At 38.4% G+C, this 27,150-nt stretch overlaps 1 protein-coding gene across 1 annotated transcript in view; it reads left to right on the top strand.

Moving 5' to 3' along the window:
- The first annotated feature begins 280 nt into the window (after positions 1-280).
- Positions 281-27,150, top strand: part of ESRRG (estrogen related receptor gamma) — a 242,584-nt gene continuing 215,714 nt past the window's right edge. The window contains exon 1 of the mRNA XM_052653923.1: positions 281-413. Within this exon, the coding sequence (XP_052509883.1) occupies positions 358-413 (56 nt within the window). The 5' untranslated portion in view covers positions 281-357. The remainder of the gene's footprint in view (positions 414-27,150) is intronic.

Raw genomic sequence — 27,150 nt, 5'->3', positions numbered from 1 at the left:
CCGCTCCCTTTTCTCTCGCGCTCAGTTTCTAGCCGGGTCGCGTCTCTGCACCCTTCGTACCTGCCTGGTTCCGCGGTTCCTCGCAGCCTCCCGTCGCCTCCCTCCTGATTGGGCAGCCGCCCCCCAATCGGCTGCGCGCCTGGGCCGGTGGGACTGCATATGTTAAGCTCTACTTCATATTAATAAGCTCCAATCGGGGCTTTAAGTCCTTGATTAGGAGAGTGTGAGAGCTCTGGTCCCAACTGGCTGTGCCTATAGGCTTGTCACTAGGAGAACATTTGTGTTAATTGCACTGTGCTCTGTCAAGGAAACTTTGATTTATAGCGGGGGTACACAAATAATGGTTGCCGGTCGCACATGGATTCGGTAGAACTTTGCCTTCCTGAATCTTTTTCCCTGCACTACGAGGAAGAGTAGGTACCTTTTTCTTTCCTTTTTAAAACTCGTCGTGGGGGTGCGCGTGTTTGTGTGTATGGCGGGGGCGGGGGAGAGGGTGGTTTGGGGGGTGGACGGAATGGATCTTGGCGCACTGAATCAGGTAATGTCCTGGGTATTTCGTGTGCACGAGTGCTTGTTTGTGTCTGTCTTGTGCCTTTTGTGTTGAGGGTGATCTCCTAATTCAGGAAGTCGAGAATTGTTCTCTGACTACAATGTTACCTTTGAGGCAAAGCTCAGTGACTGTCAGTAAAACAGCTGTGTGACAGTCACTTCTTATTCAGGTGCTAAGAATAGGCACTTGGCACAAATGCTTAGTGAACTGTTAAAATGCATCTTTTACTAGGACCCATTTTCCCAAGGAAAGATGTTTTAAAATACAATATTCAAAATGATTTATACTATTGAGTGCCTCTTATGTATTTGCAGCTTGACAGATATTTTCAGCTCCCCGTCATTTCTTACCGCTCAGAGTTAGAGGCAAAATTGCACATTTACTAATTCTCCTTCAGAGAACAATTTAAAAACTAGCCCTATGCAAGCCGGGGCTAGAATAATGTTATTTGCATGGTTAGCATTAAGTCAGCACTTAACTGACAAATCAGTCCATTAAGTAACATGAGATTTTTCACACGCTATAAATATTTAAAGGGAGAAAAAAAAAAAAACTAAAGAAGAAACAGTAGTGACTTTTTAGATTTCTCCTTGAACAGACGATGCTGAGATTGTGGATTTGTTTCATGTATCATGTCCAGAAAATGCAGAAAAGTACTTTTGTCCTTAGATGCAGTTTCATTCGTATTTATGAATATCTTTATGCCCATGGAAATATACATATTTGTATTGCTCAGGGTCGGGGGAAGTGAGTAGGGGGTAAAAGGAGTAAATCAGGCATTCTTGGGTAAAAATGAGTAGGTCATAAACTTAATTTCAACCCACTGTTAAGATAAAATACGAGTTTATCACAGTAACTGTCACTGGTTCCTCTTTCTGTTGAGTCAGTTATATGGCTTTGCTTTCCCATTACAGTAATACCAACTGTTATAATTCTGAAAAGAGTGCTCTTGGCAAACCAGTTCTCCCTAGATTGTGAAGAAAACATAAAACCCTCGAGAGGAGGAGGTCATGCATTATAGGTAGATGTCCACTAGCGGTCCTTAGTGACTGCATATTGCCTTGCTTTGTAATTAAGCAAGAGATGAAAAGTGACTTGCAGTCTCAGTGGCTCCTCATATGTTTGAGCGTGTGTGTGTGTATGCCTGTCTGTAGACGTGCTTGCACGCATACACACTCACACCAGGAATGTTAGCCCAGGGATGGACTTAGGAAGAACCGAAAGATTGGAAGGCAGTGCTTGCGTCAGTTGCAAATGCTCCAAGGAAGAAACCTTAAATTGTGTGAAAATAAAAATGAAAAATAAACAAAGGTAGGACTGCCCACTCAAGTGGAGTTTGAAGGTTAGTACACCTGAGGCTGTAGCACTGGAGAATTTAATACACCTTCATGTCAGGAAGAATGCATTATCCAAGCTCACCCAATTCAGAACTTTCTCTCATAAATAAATAAACAAAACAAACTTTAAAAATCTGCCTTCTTCCCCTAGCCTTCTTTGTAAAATAGTTTCCTTGAATTTAACTTCTTATAGCTAATTTGAATAATTAGTTTCGATAAGCCTCTTAAAGCAGATGCATTTAAATGAAATCAGGACACATGTCCTTTTGGCTTTGGCGCAAGATTCAAACTAGCTTTCCTTTTTGGCTCAATTAAAAGTCATCTTTAAAAAATACAGATTTATTGTTTGGATGCAGCTCTGATGGTTACGTGGTTCACTGGACAGACAGAAAGATCTAATGCTTAGTAACGCATCTGCCTCTCTGTCTCAATTAATAAACCACAGAATTTATACATGCTATTAATATTCATAGTAATTGTGCTGGGTTAAACCCCATCACGTGTGTGTATACACAGAAATGAAACCAGAGTTATGCAGTTTCAGAGGAGAATATTGGACAATTTCTGCTGTGGAGGCTGTTGAAAAGATTCCTTCAATTTATTGACCACCATTAGGAGAGCCTAAAATGTTAACCTATAACTATGTTTGTTTTTTTTTTTTAATTTTGGGAAATGTGCCAGTGCACTAAAGAGCATAATACTTGAAAGCTTGTTTCACATTTAATAGCAGTAATAACTGATAGCATAAATAGATGAAAATAATATATCTGCTCATTTTGACATATGTGTCAGTCTAATCATTCTAAATGAGTGTGCTCATCACGGTTCTCTTTCAACCTCTGATTAAAATGTAACATTGACTACAGGATTATAGAGCGGACTTAATTTTACTGACTGTTTTAGCAGTTGTCACAGCTGTTGGAAGAAGGAAAGGCAATTGAAACACTCCAAAACAGGCAAGGCTAGGAGGGAACAGTTTAGTATTTGAATTTCAGCCTGATCATGAAAATCCAGACCTCAAAAATTAAGCAGATTTGTGTTTGTTTTTTTAAAATTCCTGTTTGGAGCTATGCAAGTTTTATTTTGTAAGGTTTACTCTTTCTGCTTCAGGGTTTTGATTCTTTTCTCTGCCTCATCACTCCTTGTTAAAAGCTAAAGTAAACTGAAATACAACTATCCAAAAGTAATATTATAATGTCAAAATACATGGGATAAACATAGGCTGGAAGGAAAAATGTATACAATAACAACAACAACAAAAAGCCTAAATCAGAGTGGAGGCAATTTTCTAAAAAAGATAAGAGCTTGCCGAAGTCACTTTAGATGTGATATTATTTGGGAACTATGAACAGACTGTTTAAGTTTATTTTTCAAAGAAAGAATACTTAAACTGCAGACATGGAGCTCATGTTACTTTTCTTCCTGTTTCTTCTCTACAAATCTGTTGAAAACACCTGCAGCCTTAAAGGTAGGGGATGTCAGATGATTTTTTTGTAAATTGCTGGAAGTGACAACTGGCTGCACTTAGGGTGAATGTTCCTGAGCTGTAGATTCTCGTAACCTTGCCCATCACATCCCTAAAGTGAACAGATTAATTCTGTTTCTCTAAAAATTAAATAACCACATATCCCAAACTACATATGGTCGAAATATCCAGACAGTGTGAATTATGTAACATATGATTTTCTCCTTGGAGTAAGCAAAAAAAGTGTTCTGAGTTAAGAGAATCAGTGTTGAATGGGAGTGGTGAGTCAGTGCTGGACACCCTGTGTCTAACTAGCTCTTTGTGTCAGTGTATTTATGTATTACCCTATACACATTGGGTGGTAAGTTTAGAAATCCTCCTTTTGCAGAAAGGGCTGGGAATCAGCTTCCCATTTCCTGGTTAGAGGCAAGGGTGATGGTGTTGGCTGGTTCTTACAGTGATGGTTTCTCATCTTAATGTGTTTATGGCACTGCTGCTTTATTTACTGAGCCTAGTGTGTTGCAGTGGTAATTAACCCATGTTATTAGCAAAGCCCTTGTGGATATCCATTAATTCTCTTGCATGGATGATCATTTTTCTAGTGTTTTCCCCCTAATACGGCATCATTGTTCTTTTTTTTTTTTAATTCTAAATTGACGGCCTTTGATATATTTCTTTGATTTAATCTGACCTGTGATATATATTGGTCATCTTATAAAGAATGGTATTGTAATTCAGCTTTAAAAAATGCTAATAGAAGCCAGAGAAAAGATTTTTTTTTTCTGTTGTCCTTCTTTTCAAAGCAAAAAAGAAAATAAAGATTTACAAAGAAAATAATACAGGAAATTAGTTTTCATTCCGAATTTTCTAGATCTTAGAATTTGTGTTATTTTGTGTCTTTGAGGTCTTTGAATAATGTTTTTACTGAGTTAAGAATAGTTTAGGCATTTTTGTAGAATATTGAGCCAGTAGAAAAATACTTGTGCTTCCTGTGCTAAAAAAAGATAAGGACCATCTCATTAGCCAGGCCATACTTTTGCAATTAATTTTAGGTCCATGGTGCTATTCATCAAAGGGGGCAGGTAACTTCTCTATGACTCTGTTTAACAATACTTTCACAATACCTCACTCCTGCAAGAACTACAGACAAAGAAGAAGCCCTTTTTTTGGAAGGTAGGCATAATGCCTAATCTCAAGTCCGTATCACTTGTGAAAAATTTCTCAACATTTGTCTTAGCCTAGTGACTAAACAAAATATTTCTTTGTTTGACTTCCTAAGTGCTGTTCGGCACTGAATGCTTTGCTTATGCTATTTCATAAAAAATAAATCAAAATCTGTGCTTATGGTTGATACTTGGTCACACAAGTGGCAGTTGATAGCCATGATTTCTGTGACAGCAATTAATATCAAATGAACTTTTCAGAATCACCCACCAAGCGTTTAGAAATGAGAGGAGAGCGTTGAGGTATCTCAGTAGAAGTTTCAAGTCACTGCAGCAGATAAGCTCTGCTCTGAATTTTGCTTCATAGCAAATTCATGGAAGAGAGAAACAATACAGTGTTGATCTGTTGTAAGTGCATATGAGCTCCGGCCCTAGCCAGCTCTCTGGAGAAAATCTTTGATTGCCCTGGCCCAGTTTGTTCAGTTTTTATCTCTTTTACATCCACTGGCCTTGTATTAAATTGTCATTGTCCTAAAGCACATGAGATAGAAATGAATTGCTGTTTTCTACATTCTCTGACAGTGAAATATTTAGGTTCTCTTTCTCCAGTCATACTTGTATGTGTATTTGAGAGTCCGGGGATGACACCCAGCGTCTCTGCCTCTTGACATTCTCTCTTACTGCATTTTGTATATTTTGCTGTTGACTGTTATTTCCATAGCCATGTGTATTGGATGTCCATGTTCTCTCCCATTGTAAATAAATAGCTATGCATACGCTACTTGAAAATCCAAAGCAGTCTGTAGAATATACTACACACATGTGTGTGCATTTATGTGCATGTATAGTATGCAGGTGAAATACATATATAGACATGGGAAGAAGTATGTATGTAGAATATAGGTGTGCTGCTGAGAGTGTTCTTGTGTATTTATATAAGAAAGTGGATCTCAAGTGTTTTTCTAATCAGCTAGTGTCTAGTTAAATTTCCTGGGCATCATTTTAACCTTGAATTTCAGGTATTTACCAAGTCTGATTTTAAACTAAATTGGTTTAGCTGCTGTATAAATGACAGGTAACAGGTAACCTAATATATTATTTCTGATTTTATACATTTTTAATTATTATCATTTTGAAATTCAGTATATAGAAATCATAAATAATATATAAAATAGGAAATAAGCCACTAGTATTAAGTACATAATTTAATGGTTTGGGCCCATATCCAAGAACCAGTTTTGAGTTAGCTCTTAGCTACATTGTTTTCTGATATAGTTGGGCCTGATAAATATATCTTAATGAAAACATGATAGCTTTTAAATAAATGCAAAATAAAATTTTCACTTATCTGCACTTTATAAATATGTCATTTTCTTTTTTGCCAAAAGCAAATATAGAAAATTAATTATCATTATATACATCTGAAATACATCATAGGTTTGTGAATTTTTGAATTTTATTCTCAGAGGTAAGTTTAAAGGTCTGTGCTTGCTCAGTAAATCTTGAGTGAGTGTTGAGAGAAAACATTTATCCAAATGCTCTTTCTATTCAAATTCTTGTTCTAATGCATATTTTGTTTAAATTCCTAGATTCATTTCCTACCTTTATATGTTTGTATAATACTTAAACAGATTTAATGTTCCTTGTTTGAAAAAATCCTGCTGTTTCTTTATGCCAATCCATCTGCTGAAAGTTAGCTCCTTTATTATCCGAGAGTGTTAAGTGACAGCCTTCTGCCTTTTGAAGGATTTACCTGGCATCTTATTCTTGTTTCAAGTTCATTTTAGATTTCTACTGTCAAAGTCTGGGAAACTGAGCTAATAAAAATAATTTCCATTTAGTTATGACAAACATCCTTTCTCTTTACTTTTTCTTTACAGAAGTGCCAGATGTTTCTTTTTCTTTGATTTGGACACTATTTCTCAGTATTTCCAAATGTATTTTCTAATCAACTATGCAAAACCATCAAATTGAGCAGATATAGATTATATCTGTGTTGTGTATGTATACCTTCAGGCCCCTCCTTTTTTAATTTATAAAAAATATTTTAAAATGTCTGGAATAAGCTTGCTTTTTTATGTTCTGATTTTTCAAATGTTTTGTCATTTTAATTGATGGCAATGCATGTATATTTATTTGGAAGATAACTCACTGAGGCAAAGCAATAAAAGAAAAAGTACAGTTTTAAATAAATTGGCTTCTCACTGGCCAATTAAAGTCTTATTTCAATATATTGACATAGATCTGTATGTGCATTTGAATATAAATATATAACATGCAACACTTGCCATTAGAAATGCTGCCTCTGGCTATATGGAATTCTTTCACACAGTCTAATAAATGAAAACACTGGTTTTTGGCATTTAAAATCTATTAAAGAGTTATTTAAAGTGTTAAACTCATGGAGAGCCTATCGAAGATCAGATTGCATTGTAAAAAGAGAACTTGAAAGCAAATTTATATATTGATTATTAAAGGCAGTCTCTGTCATATACATTCCTCTGTGCTTTCTCACCTTGCTTTGAGTGAAACAAAATTGCATATATACTTTTCATCATTTTGATTGGAAGTACACGTTATATATAATATGCTTTGGCAGCACTTACCTAGCCAAAGAAAGCAAATTAATATTAGGCATACGAAGGGCTGTCAGGCATATCACAGACATGTCAATTTAACTTTGCTTCCTCATACACCTCCGCAAACAGTTGCTTAAGATGGTACTAAATAAAAGGGAAGCAACCAATAAATTCTCATATTGTATCAGAGATTGATGGCTAGTAGAAGGGCAATGAAAACCAGCTTGTTTGCTTACTTCTCTTTAAAACTCTGTGGGACTACAGAAAGGATAGATAATAATGAATTTTATTCAAAAAAAGAAAAAGAGTAACTGAAGCTTGTTCAAATCTTTTTACTATCTTGGAAATAAAGGCATAATAATGGGGTTTATTGTTTAAAAAAAAAAGGCCCAAAGTAGTGAATCTTAGTTGCTCTTACGTGTGTTGTATATAAAGACTTTAACAAGTGGAAAATCAAAAGCCTTGTCAGTCCACTTTAAAGGGACATTTCTTTTTTTGTTGCATGTTGCATACATTTTCTGAGAAATAAAAAAAAAAAAGGTATCTTGTGCTTTCCTGTTTGTTTCCTAGGTTAAAAAAATGAAATTTAAAAAAGTAAATCAAGAACTTATGTACAGAAAATAGGCAGAAGAACTGAATTCTTTTTTTCTCCTCCATGATCAGAATTGTACTTTTGTATGTGAGAATTCCTTTTTCATCTATTCTAGGAAGATTTTATTCATTTGCAATGCCTTCTGAGAAAAACAAAGGACTCATTAAATAAATACATTGTTTCTTTATACAATAGGAGCTAAAATGTATGAAAAGATGTCCTTTTCAAGCCAGATAGTAGGTTATTACAGTCTGTAGTTACAAAAATTTATTTTGCTTTGAAAAGAATATCTAAAATTGTGTTCAGTGTGAGCAAAAATAGTGAGTCATAGGAAAAATTATAGAGACAGAGGTACTTAAGAGAAAAATTCAAATGTGAGGTTGTTCAATCAATAGCTCTTTGCCCTCCATAATTCCAAATTATTGTGGCACTTTAACTTCTCCAAAAAATCTAAGTTGTCTTGTTACATTGTATTCATTTTTCCCTAAATGAAAAAATACTCTTATCAATGCTTTCTTTACAGCCATTGATCTATTAAAACGGATTAGATATTTTGAGGAGGACTGTTGTACTCGTAACCAACAGTTCATGGCCAAAGAAAGAAAAAAATATATATGAGAAAGTGACTGTATACAGTTGGTCCTGGGCCCTAAGAAATGACAGAAGCACCCCTTTTAGCCAGAGACTTAAATGAGACCTGCCTCCCAGTCTTGGGATCATAGTGTCACAGATGGAAAGGCAACCATCAGCTGAATTGTACTGAACTGCACACTTGGCTAATTCATCTTATTGCTCTCCCCATCTGAGGAAAGGCTCATTCTGTTCTTGGAGTCTAGACAGAATCAGGAGTTGGGCTCAGGTGGGAGCATGTGGCTGCCTTTTTCTGTTCTCTCCTAGCCATTCAGCTAAAGGAGGTGAGGAACAAATGGACCATTTATGCACCGAAGCCCAGGCAGAGATTCTTTCATGGGGTTAGGAATTTATTATTCAGTTGTTCAAATAAGTTTCATATTTCTCTTCTGTCCTGGAAATATTGTTGTCTTTCATGCTCTGAAGAACTACCCAGAAATGATGAGGGATGTCTCTCGATTTGAATGAACCATGAAACTCCTGAAAGCATTTTTTAACCAGGTAGAAATGGAGAGTGGGTCATCTCCTTAGCTTAGTCTCTAGGATGGTTCTTTTTTTGTACCTGTATATGGGACTGTTCAGTTGGTTAAGTCTGAAGAATGAGAAAAATGATGAGGTTAAACACTCAAATTGTATTTTTTGTATTTTTCTATTTCCTTATAGTGAACAAAACTTTAATGTCTAGAGCATTTATGAGGGTTTTAATGATTGGAAAATCTGTCCTGGGAATGTGGTCACCATATGTGACAGCCTTGCTTTCTATCTTGTCTTCGGTTTATGGGGTAAGTTCGGTGATACTGTCTGTTGTCTTACTTTGCTTATATTATAGAACCTCTCTGCCCTACATTGAGATAAACTGAAATATGGGGGGAATACGTGCTCAGTTCTTAGAAACTTTCCTGAACCCCCTCCATGTCAGCAGTATTTTCTTTTAAAATTGCTGTCTGTCTATTGATCTGTTTTGCTAAAAGATCATTTACTTTGGTCAAAGGTAAGTGCATGATTTTCATCCCGATTTGCACACACACGGTACACTTTATCCCCCGCCCCCCTCAAATTCCAAAGAGATTGCCTTCAACTATTCGCATTTGTTTTGCTTTCGTCTCTGTTTGTCGTGCATTCTAGTTGAGTGCTTTTATAGTGTTTTCTTGATTGTTGTCAGTTTGGGGTACTCGCTACTGACATTTTTGTTAAGTTAATGTCACAGCAGAAAAACCTACGGCCAACTGGAATGTGGCGACCGCGCGGAAGATACAACTTCTGTTTGATTGTGTGTAAATACAGTTAGTTAGTTGGGGGTTTATCAGATAGCTGGGCAGAAAGAGAGAGGAGCCGTACAAACTGTTTTCAGTAACTGTGCTGTTCATACACCTGATAAGATGGAGAGAGCTTTTCGAAATGCTGATAGGCTTTGAATAAGAAAAGAATAATCACTTCCACTGGCACCAGCTTATCGCGAATGAAGTAAAATGCCAACACTTTTACATTAGCGAAAGTAAATGTTTTAGACACTCTGGGCCTTTTTTTCATTCACGTTAAATAGTAGGAGTGCTTTTGAGTGTGTGCTGTAATGAATAGAAGGATTTATTACCTGGACTAAATTACAGGTGAATATGGTGATAAAGGAACCCTCAGCGCCAACAGCAGCTTCTTTGATAAGCAGGTGCATCTAGGTGTACATTCTCTGGAGAAATTAATTCTTCCTTTTTCCACTCTGATTCCATTAACCATCATTTCTGATCCTTAGAGATGCAGTTTTGTCCTATGCCAGTCCCGTCTCCTTTTTACCAGCAGATGGATGACAGGCATTTGAAACGTAGCTACTCAGACTTGGAAAATGCTGGTGTGATCTCCGCAAGCTGGGGCATCTTTAAGTTTCTAAAGATTATGCTGAACCAGTTCACTCCTGTACAAGAAGTCTTATTCTTTCCCAAGAATGGAATGAGATTCATTATAAATTTAGGATACATTAATGAGAAGATAAATGCATTTGGCCAAGTAGTTGTCCATTTTAAAGGAAAAAAAAAAAAGACATTGGTCTTGCTCTTCAATATAAACCATTAACTTCCCCCGTTTTCCCCTTTTCTCTTCTTTGTAATTTGACGCCTACGAATAATTTGGCGTATTCAGATTTGATAAATGATAGTGCAAGAGCCAGATTGATTGATTTTGGATTACTATTGATTACTCTCAATGAGATCACTGTGACACACTCGAATCAATAGTATTCGATTAAGCAAGGCACCACCGTTCCATACATCCAGGAGCAGTGGAGAATTCAGGAACAGAATGTTCACAAGCTGATAAATTGACAAAGCATTCAGCTTTAACTAGCCCTTTGTTCAGCACTAGTTCCTTAAAATATATTTCATTGGAAAGTTCGTTTCTTTTTTGTAACCCTGGGCCTTTCTGTGCAAGAAAGGTCATCCTTTTAAGGTTTATTAAGTTTTAACTCAAAACAACTGGGCTCCGTTTAGGTGTAAAATAATATAAGTACTTAACTGCAGGCAACCTTCATGCTTTTGAGCCGTTGCTCAGAGGTTTCATTCTTTGACGAAGATGTCAATTGTAAACATAAAAATGCATCACTGGCAATGTAATGGTGTAAGATTCAAACTGAAATAAAAATTTGTGCCCGAGGAAAGCGCTATCCTCCAACGAAGGTGGGATCACTTTCTTCAGAAGTGGGCCAACTTAGGAGCAGCGCTGGAGGCGGAGGCAGGTAGTACACTGTGGTCAATTGCACGTGGCAGCTCCTTTTCCCCTTCTTATCTGAGGGTATTCATCACATCGCCAATACTACATGCAAAATGCTAAATATCACCTGATCTGAGAGCCGCTACTGCTGCTGATATCCGCTAAAGTCTTTCAGTCTTGAGCAAACTTACAAAGTCACTGGGGGGTGGGGGGCGGGAATCACCCGTAATTCAAGTCCTTTAGTTCAGAACGTCAAAGCTGAGACTTGCCCATCTTTTTCCATCACTGTGTCCTCTTGGCCCTTGGGATGAAGCATTTGCTCTTGTGTTTTATGCGGTTGCCAAGTTGCTTCTCACAAGGCCAAGCCTTAGAGGAAACACTGTATGGAATGAGTGGGTGGACTAATGAGCAAAACTTGGTTTCCAGTGAAATTTTGATGGCTAAGGCTTGTGTACCCCAAATCTTAATAGGCTCAAGTCTTGAAATATACTTAGATAAAATGTCTCATTTTGATAGTGATTAAAAAACAATCATAGAGGTAGCTTTCTGAGGGAAAACGAGAAGGAAAGTTACGGAATTTCCCAATCAAACTTAAGGCTTTTTTGCATGAAAATAAGATAATAGGATTCTAATTAAATTCGGTTGAGCCACATGAAATGGCCATTTTTCTAGGTCAAGAAATGGTCAAATATCAGCAATTTTGTGTGATTCCACATAATAATTGAATTTACTCCTATGCTGTTCATATCCCATAAACAAATTGAAAGTGACAACTATGTTTCCAGTGTTCGAATGGGCTGTGTCCGATGATGAAAAACACATTAATTCTGTCTGCAGTTACGGCAAGTACAGTATCATTTTTTTTGACAACTTTTTTCTTTTCTTTAATACCAGTAGAGAGTTCCTAAGAACACTGTCTTACACACCCAGAAACAGTGCCTTTACCTGGCTTCTCACCTGTGGTAGCGTCTCTGATTCCGAGCATCCCTGTATGTTTCTCACCTGCTGAGGAAGAGTATGGCGCCAACATGGGAGCCAGGCTCGAGGACTGACCGCCCCCAAAAGAGCACGTTGCTCGGGGCAGATAGTTGGAAAGCAAACTGGGAAGAAGATGCCAGCATCTCAAGTATGGCACCTGTACATCCATTCATTAACAGAACCTTAGTTTGCTAGTTAGCGCTTTGCATGTGTCTCCCCCAGAGAAGTATTAAAAGTGTGCTCCATTAAATCTATGCACTGCTGTGGGTTAGGCAGACATGTGGCTCCCTGAGTGCTGGCAGTGGAGCCCATGGGGCTTTATTGGCTGTGGCAGGCAGGAAAGGTGCTTCGGGAGATGTAATAAAATGATCCTAGAGTATTTATTTGACACCCTCCCCACCCCCAGATGTGCGGCTCATCTCAGGGCTGCGCTGTGCCGGCCGGGAGGAGCTCTCTGTGCCCACCTGCGGGCAGAATCCGACTCCAGATACGAAGGAAATTGACTCTGTCTTTCGGTGGGTGGGAGGGGCTCTGGGACCACCGCTGGAAATGTCAGCAGAAAGTGCATCTTGACTTAGGGTCACGTCAGGACTGGGTAAGTTTTTCTTGCTCTGGGTAAGCGCATGACAGCTTACATCTTGTTTCCAGAGAGAGGGAGGGTGGGCATCGTTTACTGAAACTTGATTGAGCGAATGCCTCCGACTGGTCCCACTGTCAGTCTTGGAGTTTTCCTTTAGTAGTGCATTTCCCCCCTGTCTGTGGCACTGAATTTGATTTATCGCTGGTACTAAGATCAAAAAAGAAGTCATTCCTTTTGATGTTTGCTATTAGGCACATGCAGTGCAGGCTGGGGGGCGGGGGAGAACCGTCTTAGCATACAAGTCACTGTCCTGGTCAGCCGGTGGCCACGGATGGCAGAATATGTATTTTCTATCTTCATTTTGGGATATAAAATTCCATGAATAGAGAGGTGAGCGATAGGATATTTTAAGTGAATAATGAGGTTTGTTTCAGGTACAGATTCTTTTGGTAAGGACACAGAGGGTGGCTGTCATGTACACCTGATTCTTGCAAGCTTTTTTTTTTTTTTTGCACATATTGGCATTCATTTTACCAAAAGATATGAAAAAAAATGAGGACTGTAGATAAGCCAATGGGGTTTAGGCTTTCAAAAAAAAAAGAGCATTTGGTTGCGTTTACTGTTGGGTGGCAAATTTGGGACATCGGAGACTTTATTTGCAAATGAGAGGAGAGATTTTGTGGGGTCTGCTTCTTCTGTATTCAGGAGCCTGGTCAGGCTTTGTTTCCAGCTCCGTCCAGTAGCTTTTGTCCGGCCTCTCAGTTGAGTGGGATTTCTCTGAGCAGCGTGAGCCTCAGCCCATCAGCAGGCTGCTAGTCAGCAGCAGGTGTGAACAACATAAAACAGGATTAACGCTGAACCAAAGTGTGTACTAAAAACAGAACCCCTGCCTTGCTTTGAAAAAGGACAGCAGGACTCGAAGATAGAAGCCACTCTGGTCCTGTCCACTCCTTGTTTACTAAACAGTGTCCAAGGGCTATGCAAATAATTCTGTGGAGGTTCCCAGAAGGCATGCTAGAGATCATTTGCTCATTGTCTCTTTTTTAAACTCTACACTCAAAACTTGAAAATTCTTCTCAGATATTCAGCAAGAGGAAAAACCAAACAGAGCAAAAGTGGTCTGGGTAAATCTTGAACCAGGATTACAGGTGAATATTGCAAAGATACTGTCTTTACCTTAAATTTAAAGTTGATAGTTATTTGATTGTTGTATTTCCTGCCTCTTAAGAATATGGTTGGTTGGTTTCTTCTAAGATTCTTTTTGTGTTTAATTACATGACTCAGTGTCTATTTTCCCCTAGGCAGGTAAACCACAAATAAATAAGTAATTTCATTAGAGATCATAACCACTCTCCCTTCATTTTTTTTCCCAATCAGTGCTACCTGCCTAGGAACAATAAAACTGGCCAAGAAAGGTCATAGTTAAAAAAAAAAAAGAAGTCATAGTTAATATAGGGAACTGCACGAGTTTAACAAATTGGGCATTGCACTGAATTTATGTCATCTGAGGGACTTTATCCATATTTTGTTTGGGAAAGAGAAAGGTGGCATATAAATATATGTTTCTCTTTAAATTATGCTAATTCTTATATATACTGTGTATCAGGATAAAATTTGGATATCTATTTTTCTATGTTAGGTTTCAACTAACTTGTACTTTGAAACTCTAAGATTTATTCACATCTAGAAAGGCATCTGAAATAAGGCAATAAATCAGAGAAATTGTGTTACATACATACACACATACACAAATACAGACACACGTATGTACTAATTTTTTAAACACGGGCAAAGCAAATGTAGAAATTTTCATGTGTGTATATAATAGCATGACACTAATTTCTGATACTCCAAAAGTACGTTCAAATATAGGTGTTTATATAAGGTGCATCTGTTTTAGAATATCATATAGACTTTACTAAAAGAATAATTTTGCAGTGTCAGAAATCAAAGTTTTAGTTATCATTCACTTTCAGCAGCATCTTATTCCATACATTACCTGTATTTTCTCTTACATCCAATGCTTAAATTGTAATGACCCACTCATTTTATCACTCTTTGCTTATACTTACTGCTTTTTAATTTTTTTAATAGCAGTTATTTTTTAGCTGAGACTTTGCTACTACTTTTATTTTAGAAATAATCTGGCCTGCCAGTTTAATTGTGGAAGTCTGAACAGACATTCAAATCACTCTAAAATGTATAATTCTAAAAATTAATTTTACCATTATTATCTTTACATTTTAATTTGTTACCATTTGCCTTTTAATGTCTTTCTAAGAAATGTCCATTTTCTTCTGTTTAGTATTATTAAGTACCTTTGGTTATGTACATTAATTAGGTTATGGACAAATAGCTTAAGGAGAGTTAATGAAATCAAGTTTAGAAAATACCAGTTTAAAATTGATTTTTGAAGTGTATTTTTTTATAGCCAACTCTCTGGTGTCCAATTGATTGCTTACAGTAGCTTCTCTTATTGCATCAAAAAAGATTACATTCATTCCTTTGCAATTTTTACAGTCACTAATCAATTTAGTGCATTAAACTGCATTTTCTTGATCATTTATTCCAAAATATTTGACTGTGTATAGGTCCTATCTTAGGCACAAAGTTCCGGAAATAAATAATAAAAGTATAAAGTCATCTTGAGTACATTAAAAAAAAAAAAACATGTTTCAACTTATACTTGGGTCAGTGTTCAGAAAATGATTCCAGGAATTTAGGTAGCAGGGATTTTACATAAAACCTAGGCAAATTGAAGCATCCATTCTGATTTTCTGATTTGGGCCCTTTAAAGGCGCTAAGAAGTTAGTTAGCCTCAAGAACACAAATCAGAAATGGTACATTTCAGTCCTAAATATTGTGAAAGTGTGATTGGGGTCTTGGAGCAGTCAAGTCTGGTCCAGACTGCTTCCTTGTGAAGCCTTTGAAGCTTTGATCACCAAAGCTGCCATTACATCTTAAAATACTCTAAATGACTTGTGTATGGTTTGTTTCTTAGACTGGAAATGAGAGGGGGATAAAGTCTTTAAAAGATCAGGTAAGAAAAAACATTTACCTGATCATAGGAAAAGCAAGGAGGATGCATTTGAACGCTAGATTTGTGTAGTTTGATTGTGAGGGCAAAGTCTGAGTTAGTCAGTTCATTCTAATCAAAGTAAATGACTATTGAAAGGTAATTTTTATAAGGAAACCTTGCCCTTAATCTTGAGATAATCTCACAGCTACTGTCTTTGTCCAGCAGTCCTGCAAAACTGCCCATTGCTGTTCCCCAAAGCCTGGGATTTCAATTTGCCCCAGGACTCAAAGATAGAATTCAAAGCAGTTTTCTGTCTTTGCAGTCTCCCTTCAGTGAATGCATTTTATTAAAGTGTTTTATTTATTTATTTTTGGGAAGATACAGCTTGGTTTGCTTCAGGTCATTAAAATGATTCTCTTTCACATTTTTAGATGTTAATAATTAGATGATTAGTGAAGTTAGGTAATAAGATTTATATTGGCATCAGTTAAGTTTATAGAAGGATTAAAATCATGGTGTCATGGTATCATTGCCAATCTGAATATGCCAGAAATATCTCGGGAGAATTTTTGTCAAGTGTTTATGCTCAATTAAAATTTATACTCCATGTTACTGAGTGATTGTCTCATGATAGCTTGGCACCATGAGATTGCAAATTTCCAATTTCAAGTGATAGGCATTGCAGTTTTCTGTAGGACTATAGAATTACAAACTTTGAAAGGGAAATACTGCACTTTTTGGAAATGACTCTTAAAGAAATATGAGACACAGAACTGTCTCAACTTGGGCACAGCTAATATTTTCTACAACACTGAAAAGCTATAAAGATACGGTTTTGATCTCCACTCGATAGATGCAAAGGGCAGCTTACCTTTATACAAAGGCATGACAGACAGGAGCTGAGTCATCTCACCTACCTTTTCCCTTCATTTGTATTTTTTTTGGCAAAGTATCTATGAGAATATGTTTCTCCCTTATAGTTTCCCTGACTTTTCCGGTGTCCATATCCTTGAATCCTCTCTTCTTCACTTGCTATGAAGCCGAGGTGGAATTTTAAAACGCAGGCGTCCTTCTTTATGCCTAGTGCCAAAGTCCATCGCAAAACCTTCACCATAGTCTTAACAGACCCTCTCACAAAGCAACAGTGTAAAAATATCCAGAGTTGCTCTAGGTAGGGGGCAGGGAGGAAGAGGGCAGCTGGTAATTGATGATTCCTCTAGGAATGCATGTCAGAGATTTGCCAGCGCCCCACTTCCACCCCACCCCCAAACTACACACCACTCAGTGTTCGGATGATGATAATGTACCTGGAAAGAAAGGCAGCCCATGCCGAAGCAAGCAGCATCAGACAGGGCGCCTTGCCATCTGCCCCACCTGCTGCATTCACGAGTCCATCTGGTGACTGCAATCGCTCATTGTAGGCCTCTTCTGAGGCACATTCGGGCTGAAAAGCAGGCAGTGTGAATTATTTAGGGAGCTAGTATAAATAAATAGAGGGAAAGGAGAAGAAGGGCTGGGAAGAATCTCTAAGAACCTCCTCTTGCTCCCTGAGCCCTGGGTGCTTTGGAATGCTCACACAAATGCAGGAAAGCATTTGATTTGCATAGAGATTTAGATGTATAGATCTTTGTGCAGATTACAAACCCAGGAATTTTATCTAGATTTAGATAGCAGGGCTCAGCCTATTTTGCGCTGAAAATATGGCCAGCTTTAGGTAGGGAACCTTTGGGGACTTTTCAAGATAAGTGAAACTGATGAAATGTAATATTTTTAGGCACAGCTTTAGCAGAAATAAAACAACTCTGTCCTTTCTGAAACTGATGATTTTTGTGCGTGGTGGGGGAGGGGGAGGTGGGGAATAAAACGTTCAACTTTTTAGTGAACCGTGATTTATACATATTTTGTTTTGTTTTGTTTTTCTACTAGGGAAAAACAGTTTGAAAAAGATTGATGTTAATTTTATTTGTATAGGTGGCCAGTTGAAAATCTTTCGGGTAATTGCTATATACAAAACCCTGTAACTGAATTCAGCATGTCCATTAATATATACTAAATATGAAATGAAAGCTTTAACCATAGAAATCTGTATAGAACTGTGTGTTTGGGGTCTTGATAAACCACCTAGACAGGCATTTTGTAGGAATTACTGATGAGTGCAAAAACAAAATACTCTAAGAAATGGTAAATTGGAGTTAACGAAATCATTTATACTAAAATAAGGAAAGTTTAAAGATAATGGTTTTAAAGACTTCTTGGTATCTCACAAGATAGGCTCTACGGGCCTGACATTGTCATTGAAATCTAGGAAGATCTAGTCTGAATGAAAATTATTCTAAACAAAGGTCCAGAACTATGAATTGGTAATATTCAGGCTTGAAACAAACCGTTCCTTTTTTCTTTCCTGAAAATCATAAAATATAATTTTGGGGTGAGGGTAGGTGCTACATTCAAGTTTATGATTTTTTATGTATCCTCCTTATTTTTACTGTATAGGTTCTTACAGATTATGGATAGTGTTATGTATTACATCTAACCTTTTTTGTGTTTTAATGGACAAACTTATGATAGAGCCATTAAAAAGAGAATGTGTTTGTGAATAGTTCCCTGAGTTCTATCTGTCCAGAAAAGCGTTTGGTGCTTATGTTCTAGAATAGACTAAACTCTTTAGTGTTCCTTTACTCCATCCCACTTGACTCAGTTCAGTTGCAAAGCAAATTTAATGGACTTGCTTTTTTGAGCCAGTCAAGCTCTAGCCTTCACTTAAATAAGCAATATCTATCTGGAGCAAAACAGGCATGAAAAGGAACCATTCTGCTAATTTAAAATATAAGCAGCAGCCTGCTTCATAGTTGCTCAAGTAAAATACTTTTTATTTCGAGGAAATATCTTTCTAACCAGTCACTTTCTAAAAAAATATTTGAGATGATTTTTTTCTGCCTTTGAAACCATTTTCCAGTGCCAAATAAAATGAGCTGTTTGTCATAAGCCAAGTAACTCCATAAAATTTAAAGGCATTAAGTTAAAATTCAGGCGCACTAGACCACACCTGGTTTGTCCTTACTCCTGATCTTTCTCCTTCCTCTGACATCCCAGCTCTCTCTGCCTACCTCACATTGAACAACACAGCCCCACCCCCAGCTTTGCTGCATACCAGTGCAAAAATAAAGACCTCCACAAAAGATTATTTTCTCAGAATTAGTGACTTTTCATACATTATCTTTTCCTGGAAAACAAATCTATTCCTCCTGAAGGCACTTGGATACTGTTGTCTGATGATTGAATGCTTACTCTTTTGACAGGCAAAGGACACTGTTGAGAGACATGAATTAATTAGAAGTAACATGTGCGTGGTAATAGTGGTGGTTTAACTACAAGAGCAGGAGTTGACTCAGTGTCTAACTGACAACTTTAGGGAAGACTTTATAGATATTTTAGGCTCCGTCAATATACAAAGTCAGGGGCTTCCCAAGTGGCTCAGTGGTAGAGAATCTGCCTGCCAATGCAGGAGGTGCAAGACACCCGAGTTTGATTTCTAGGTCCGGAAGATCCCTTGGAGAAGGAAATGGCAACCCACTCTAGTCTTCTTGCCTGAAAACCCTATGGACAGAAGAGCTTAGTGTGTTCCATGGGGTCACAAAGAGTTGGACACAACTGAGTGGCTGAGCACACACTCAATGTACAAAGTCATGAAGTATTTTAGAAAAAGTTTTAAAATATATCTAATCAAGAACACAAGCTTTTTACCCATTGTCTTAATTACTTTTATTCACCTTGACTGACTTTTTGTTTTTAAATTTTGTTCTTATTGAAGACTTACAGGCATGGGTCTTCCTGAACGTTGTTTTATTATCCTGTTTTGTTTTCTGAGGTTAGGGTGTTAGAACATCTCTGATCTAATCGGAACAGGGCCAGTTTTATATCATCTTCAAGTAATTTACATGTGTATGATTTCATCAGATCACGTGCTTGTGTCAGCTTTGCCTGGGTTATGTTGTAACTTACTTTATCGTAAAGGAAAGTTGCTCAGTCGTGTCCGACTCTTTGCGACCCCATGGACTGTAGCCTACCAGGCTCCATCCATGGGATTCTCCAGGCAAGAATACTGGAGTGGGTTGCCATTTCCTTCTCCAGGGGATCTTCCTGACCTGGGAATCGAACCCAGGTCTCGCACATTGCTGGCAGACTCTTTACTGTCTGAGGGATCATGATAAAAAGTATATTTGTTTTGACAGGAATAGTTTAGAGTTTTGTTGTTTTGCCACTCAGTCGTGTCCAGCTCTTTGCAACCCCATGGAGTGCAGCACGCCAGGCTTCCCTGGCCTTCACCGTCTCCCAAAGCTTGCTCAAACTCATTTGTTTTGACAGGAAGAGTTTAGAGTTTAAAGTATGTTTATTTCCACAAAATGGCAGTGGAAGCTTAGTAAAAGAATATGTACTTGCTATAAACATCTCTTTTTAGCATTTTACGGATTCATTCTTTCATCTTCTCTCACAGGACCAGAAAATCCATAATCTAAATGTTAATTTTATTTTTCTTTGATTGGCATCTTTCATTGGAGGGTATTATTCAAAGACACGAACCTCAACTATTAAAGAAAGCCATGTGCCCAAGTATTTGTCAAGAAATGTAAAAGAGAAATTTCATAATTTATCAAGGAACAACCCAGAAAGAAATTAATTAGTTTTATTACTTTCTTTTTAAGAATGCTGACTTTATAATTATGTAGTCCACTGATGAGTATAATGATTTAATTAGAACCAAAATAAATAAATGTTACCAAAAGCCTTTGTATAACGCATTTGTTTCAAAAGCAAATCTCATTTTAATGATTATTCCTGAAATTTGCTATTGAAAGTTTAGTCAAATCAGTTGTATTTATGGAAGGCTGTGTTCTGCACTCTGTCAGTCATGTCTGATTCTTTGTGATCCCGTGGACTGTATCCCACCAGGTTCCTCTGCCCGTGGAGTTTTCCACGCAGGAATGTTGGAGTGGGGTGTCATTTCCTACTCCACTGAATCTTCCAGACCCAGGGATCAAACCTGCATCTTTTGTTTCTCCTGCAGTGGCAGGTGGGTTCTTTACCACTGATGCCACTTGAGAAGCCTGGCTGCTTTAAACAGTGCCCTCAATAGCAGTTATGATATTATTAATTATATGGGATAAGTAGCAAATAGTAGCATCCAAGTTGCTTCTTAATAGCCTCGCATAAAGAACTTCATTATGCAATTCATAGGGAAGAAGAAGGATGTAACATAAATTACCAGTATTTTTATGGGCTCATAAGTAGGGAGGTAAGGTGACCATTTAGGGTTTCCCCAAACAGGGCTCATTAATAGAATGGTGTTAGTATTTATATAAGCACTGAAGACAGTCAGCATGGCCTGGTCACCTTTCCTTTTGGTGTCACATACCTGGCCCAGGCATGATGCCAGATTTCTCTAGATTAAACTTGGTTGTATTTGTAGCAAGAGAACCCATGGCAAGAAAGGAAACAGGTCTTCTGGTGAGTGCAAACAGAAGGTGCAGCACGCGTGCATATAGAGCAATGAAACAGTTAAGAGAAACCTGCCAGAGCAACTTTCCTGCCAAGCTCTGCCAAGCGTCCTACTGTTCATCTCAGGATCAGAGTTTGAGAATTGTATTGGGTATAAGTTTTAAAATAGTGCATTTTATTTTCCGATGTAAGATATACAGTGGTACAGACTGTGGGTTTGGAAGCCAGAGAAATTTATGCTCTTACTTAAAGTATGTTAAGTTTAATGATCTAATAAAATAGCATGCAAAAAAAAAAAAAAGCTTGGTGAGAGTGGGCACTCAATAAATATTTCATGCCCCCTCCTACTCTGCTCTTAATAATGGGGTGTTAGAAGCACTGGAAGGAAAGTACAAAACTGAGATTTCACTTCTCAAAGCCAAATTAGCTTCTTACCTCAACCGACAAATTCTGAAGTCGAAATGAGTCATAATAAGGATTAGTCAGGGAAGCTTGAATTGAAGCTATTTCTCCTGCATGTGTGAACTCCTTATCAATCCCCTACTACTTATAATTGCTGGATTCACTTTCTGAAATTAGCAGAGGGGAAAGCTAAGTAAAGACAGAAACCTAGTACCTTGCATTTTTTCTTCCCTGCCTAGAATGGTAGGGTAAGAATAGGTCTATAAAAACATAGTATTTAATGATGATTATTTAGGGGAAATGTCGAAATAAAACTATGAAAAAGAAAAGATAAATTCTAGCATAGTAGAGATCCTTTTGTCTTCAGTTTCTCCTGTCTTTTAAAAAGCAGGAGATGGGAGTGAACTTCCACTCCCCTGTGGTTAAGGGGGTCTAGTGGTTAAGACTCAGGGTTTGCAATGCAGGAGTCATGGGTCCAGTCTTGGCTGGGGAACTAAAGATGTCACATGCCATGCAGTGCAGCCAAAAAATAAGTTAAAAACCCAGAGGTATGAGTGTCTCTCTTTTAAACGTTGTAACCTGGCTTCTGAAGTTCCAAGTCCCTGAAAGCCTTGCTATGAGTAGTCTGATTGCCGAACTCATGGTTTTAAGAGTAAGTGAAAGAGTGTGTGTGTCTGCGTGTCTCGGAGGCGGTCCTTAGTCTATTTCAGGCCACTTTCCTAAGGAAGGGTTAAACCAACTGGTTGAGCTGATGATTTTACTCTCCTGTGGTGATATTTTATTTATATGATAAAATGCTTGGAAAGTGATTAATTTGTCAGGGGAACATCTTGTTCCTGTAAATTTGCTGAATATGTAATAAAATTGGCATCACATGGATGGGAGAAATGAAGATTTTTAAAAACCGAATTAGCCAGAGGATCTTCCTGTATTTCCATCAGTTTATATTTACTTGGATTTCTCCCTTTAAAAACAACAGCTTTGAAAGATTCCTTGCTTGAAGTTAGGGGAGACATCTGAGCTGGGGAGGTTAAAAGAGGAAAAAAGGAGGGTGGAGGTAATGTAAGAGGAGAGATGGAATGGTGGATGCTGATGCCTGCTCTCTCCCTGGACCAACAATGACTGATACATCCATTAAATTTCAGCCCAGGCTGATTGACTGAGTGGATTTATATAAATTAAAAAATACAGGTCATATACCTTTTCTGATAGCCTGTAAATGAGAAATAGGAATTCCTCTAAACCTCAAAGGAGGAAATCCATAGGCGAGGCTTTCGAGTCAATAAAGCACTCCAGCATCAACTCTTCTTGCTGTGTTTGTACAATAAGTTTTAGTTAATAGACAAATATTATCCCAGCCTGCCCCCGACTTTCTCCAGCAAGAGGTAATTTGTAAATGAATCCACACCATGTTGAAGATTTTCCAGCTTTTGTTGCCGTTTGAACTTGTGCTTTCCAGGAAGGAAGGAGGCAGACACCATCCTTTGCTCCGTTTTCTTGGTGTAACAAGTGAAAATGGCATTAGTTCAGGAACAATGACTTTTATTCACGCTCATTCTCTCAGCACTGTGTCCATTTGTCCATTGGAATGAGCCACTTATCATGCTTCCAGGTTTTTCCTCTTTCAACATCAAGAGTTATGAAAGGAAAATTCCATTTTTCCCTGGCCCTCCATGACAGGCAGGCTGAAGATTGTGGTCATTTGGATTAAAAACATATCCATCACCACCAGCCGGCAGGTTATTATGATGTCTCCTTTGAATATATGAATTTCATACACTGCATGTTGGAAGTCTAAGAATGCCAACTTTTTAGATAAATAATTATCCCATTGGTGATGTACAGCATACTGTTGCCATATTTTCTCACTTTTACAGCATTCTTGCCCTCATCACCCATAACATAAATCTTTGACTTTCATATTTAATAAAAGGACTAGGGTAACAACCACCCTGTGCTCAATATAGTCAACCAATCACATGCCATCATTCAGCCGTCATTATTTGGGTTTTTTTGCAGCTGATATTTTAGTAGCCAGTCTAGCTTAAATTTGACAGCGTATTTGATGCAGCAGTGCAGATAAATAAGCAGATCACCTTACTTATGTGCTGGCTGTGACCTCAGCATGCAGCCTTCAGCTTTGTGAGGTTCCGCGGATAGAAAGACGGATGAATGAATAAAGTTCCCAACATCAGTCAGTGTTATTATCTGAGCTTGATAATCTGTCAGCTGAATTTTGGAGACTGGGGAGAAATATGGACATGTTGAGGCAGGCTAGGACAGGAATGACCATTTCTCAAGAGATCCATTTTATCTAAGCATCAGTTCCCCTGTCACAGTCTTTGGTCCCTTAGGAATGGGAGAGAGGTATTATGCCATTGCTCCTATAGAAGTTCCAAGTGATAACACCAGGCTCCTTACTCCATCTCCTGTTTCTTTGATTTCCCCGCCATCCAATTTTATCTCTCACTGTGGATCCTAGTTTCCTTGTCTGTAAAATTCATGCCTGTAACTGACCATCACTTACTGTGAGTAAGTAAACCTGCTCATTTCCATTAGATATGACTGTGGAGTTCACACATGGATGTAGATGCTCCAGGAGGAGACTTGAAATCGTGGGTATCTAACTAGTTAGCTACTAGGCGGTTATGTTTAGTCGCTAAGTCATGGCTCACTCTTTTGCTACCCTGTGGACCATAGCCTGTCAGGCTCTTCTATTCATGGGATTTCCCAGGCAGGGATACTGGAGTGGTTGCCATGTCTTCCTCCAGGGGATCTTCCTAACCCAGGGATTGAACCTCTGTCTCATGCATGGGCAGGTGAATTTTTTTTTTTTCTTTTCACCACTGAACCACCAGTGAAGCCCAGCCACTAGATCAATTCAGTCACTCAGTCCTGTCTGACTCTTTGCGACCACATGGACCTGCAGCACGCCAGGCTTCCCTGTCTGTCAACAGCTCCCAGAATTTACTCAGACTCATGTCCATTGAGTCAGTGATGCCATCCAGCCATCTCATCCTCTGTCGTCCCCTTCTCCGGGCTTCAAACTTTCCCAGCATCAGGGTCTTTTCCAATGAGTCAGCTCTTCCCATCAGGTGGTCAAAGTATTGGAACTTTAGCTTCGGCATCGGTCCTTCCAATGAATATTCAGGACTGATTTCATTTAGAATGGACTGGTTGGATGTCCTTGCAGTCCAAGGGACTCTCAAGAGTCTTCTCCAACACCACAGTTCAAAAGTATCAATTCTTTGGCGCTCAGCTTTCTTTATAGTCCAACTCTCACATCCATACATGACTACTGGAAAAACCATAGCTTTGACTAGATGGACCTTTGTTTGCAAAATAATATCTCTGCTTTTTAATATGCTGTCTGGGTCTGTTATAGCTTTCCTTCCAAGGAGTAAGCGTCTTTTAATTTCATGGCTGCAGTCACCATCTGATTTTGGAGCCCAAGAAAATAAAGTCTCTCACTGTTTCCATTGTTTCCCCATCTATTTGCCATGAAGTGATGAGACCGGATGCCATGATCTTCGTTTTTTTTAATGTTGAGTTTTAAGCCAGCTTTTTCACTCTCCTCTTTCACTTTCATCAAGAGTCCCTTTAGTTCTTCTTCTCTTTCTGCCATAAGGGTGGTGTCATCTGCATTTCTGAGGTTATTGATATTTCTCCCGGCAGTCTTGATTCCAACTTGTGCTTCTTCCAGCCCAGCATTTCACATGATGTACTTTGCATGTTAGTTAAATAAGCAAGATGACAATATAAAGCCTTGACATACTCCTTCCCCGATTTGGAGCCAGTCTGTTGTTCCATGTCCAGTTGTAACTGTTGCTTCTTGACCTGCATACAGATTTCTCTGGAGGCAGGTCGGGTGGTCTGGTATTCCCATCTCTTTCAGAATTTTCCACAATTTATTGTGATCCGCACAGTCAAAGGCTTTGGCATAGTCAATAAAGCAAAAGTGGATGTTTTTCTGGAACTCTCTTGCTTTTTCGATGATCCAATGGATGTTGGCAATTTGATCTGTGGTTCCTCTGCCTTTTCTAAATCCAGCTTGAACATCAGGAAGTTTTCAGTACACGTACTGTCGAAGCCTCACTTGGAGAATTTTGAGCATTACTTTGCCAGCATGTGAGATGAGTGCAATTGTGCGGTAGTTTGAACATTCTTTAGCATTGCCTTTCTTTGGCTTGGAATGAAAACTGACCTTTTCCAGTCCTGTGGCCACTGCTGAGTCTTCCAAATTTGCTGGCATATTAAGTGCAGCCACATCATCACCAGGGCCCATCCCCCGTGGCAGGGCTCCGCCAGGCCTGCTTTCCACGGCCACGGCTGCTGTCACACATGCACACACGTGTGCACACCAAGGGCAACACTGTTTCAAAGCCCCTGTGCAGTCCATTCAGCTACTTTGTAACAGTGGGCAAGTCTTTTATGAGATGAACAGCACTAATTTTCCCCTCTTCCTGTTTTCCCTCAATCTTCCTTCTTGGATTTTGGATAAGAACAAGGAATGTTCCTGCCTTGTCTGCTTGCCTTCTGGAAGGTGGTCAGATGTACTATCATAGGAGAGCCACGCCTAAGCAGCAAACAGAGGAGGCAGGGGCTTGGGTCTTTAAGAGGGTGACTCAGAGGCTGCTGAGGTTGACAGCCTTTGTGACTCATACTGTGAGTTGTTGAAGTCACTCCAGAGAGACATTCCCCACGGTTCTTGCATGAAGACTATGCCTCTAGGGTTAGGTGTCACTTTTTTTCTCCCCCAAAGTGATCATTGTAGCTTTATCCACACTTTTTTGTTTTATTCTTGTGATTAATAGCTAAGAAGGCCTAGTGTAGTTAAGCAGTTTCAGAATTTATTTCTAACCTGAATTTTCCCCCTGACCTGTCATTAGGTGTCATCCGCATGGAATCTGATGGCAGGTGGAGAGGCTGGGGGAGGTTGGTGTTCTAAACCTCAGTATTTTCTTGCATAACTTTCATGCAGCCTGCATTCTTAGCATGGATATATTGACCTCTGAAACACATTTTCCTTTGGAAAAAGACTTCATTATTCTTCAGTGTCCGTATCATTCTTGGCACATAACAGATACTAAAGATTTGTACACTGGTTCCTTTAAAGCTTTCCTGAAAAACACCTAGCATCCACCCTTCATCTCAAGTACTGAGAAGTCAAAGAGATCATTTTGGGTGGTAGTGTGAGCTAATGTTGGTGAAAAGTCAGTACAAGTTAGAATGTGTTATCAAAGTGTTTAAACAAGTGTAATTTACAACAACTCCCGAAGGCTGACCAGGTTTCTTGTGACAACCCCAGGTAGGTATGGATTTATATTTCAAAAGTAGGTGCAGCTTAACTTTCTGATTTGATTATTGCAAAGATTAAAATATTTTGTCTCACAGATTTGTAGTAACACTTTGGATTTGCATAACATTTAAACTCTTCAAAGGTTTTCATATCTATTTTCTTTTTGTGTCTCAACATTTCTGCATTAGATAGTGTGAGCATTAATTAATACCTACATTTTAGTTAATAGAGAGCTGAGACAGAAAATTAATTAATGTATATATACATAATGCATATTAATTATACATACATTATGTATATGTAATTAACATAATATGTTTTGATATTAATGATAAAAGCTAATTGGTCTGGAAGTTCTACCTA

The sequence above is a fragment of the Budorcas taxicolor genome, chromosome 16 (assembly GCF_023091745.1).
Source record: "Budorcas taxicolor isolate Tak-1 chromosome 16, Takin1.1, whole genome shotgun sequence".
NCBI lineage: Eukaryota > Metazoa > Chordata > Mammalia > Artiodactyla > Bovidae > Budorcas > Budorcas taxicolor.
The sequence above is the reverse complement of the archived record's forward strand: the minus strand, read 5'-3'. Positions and strand labels throughout refer to the sequence as shown.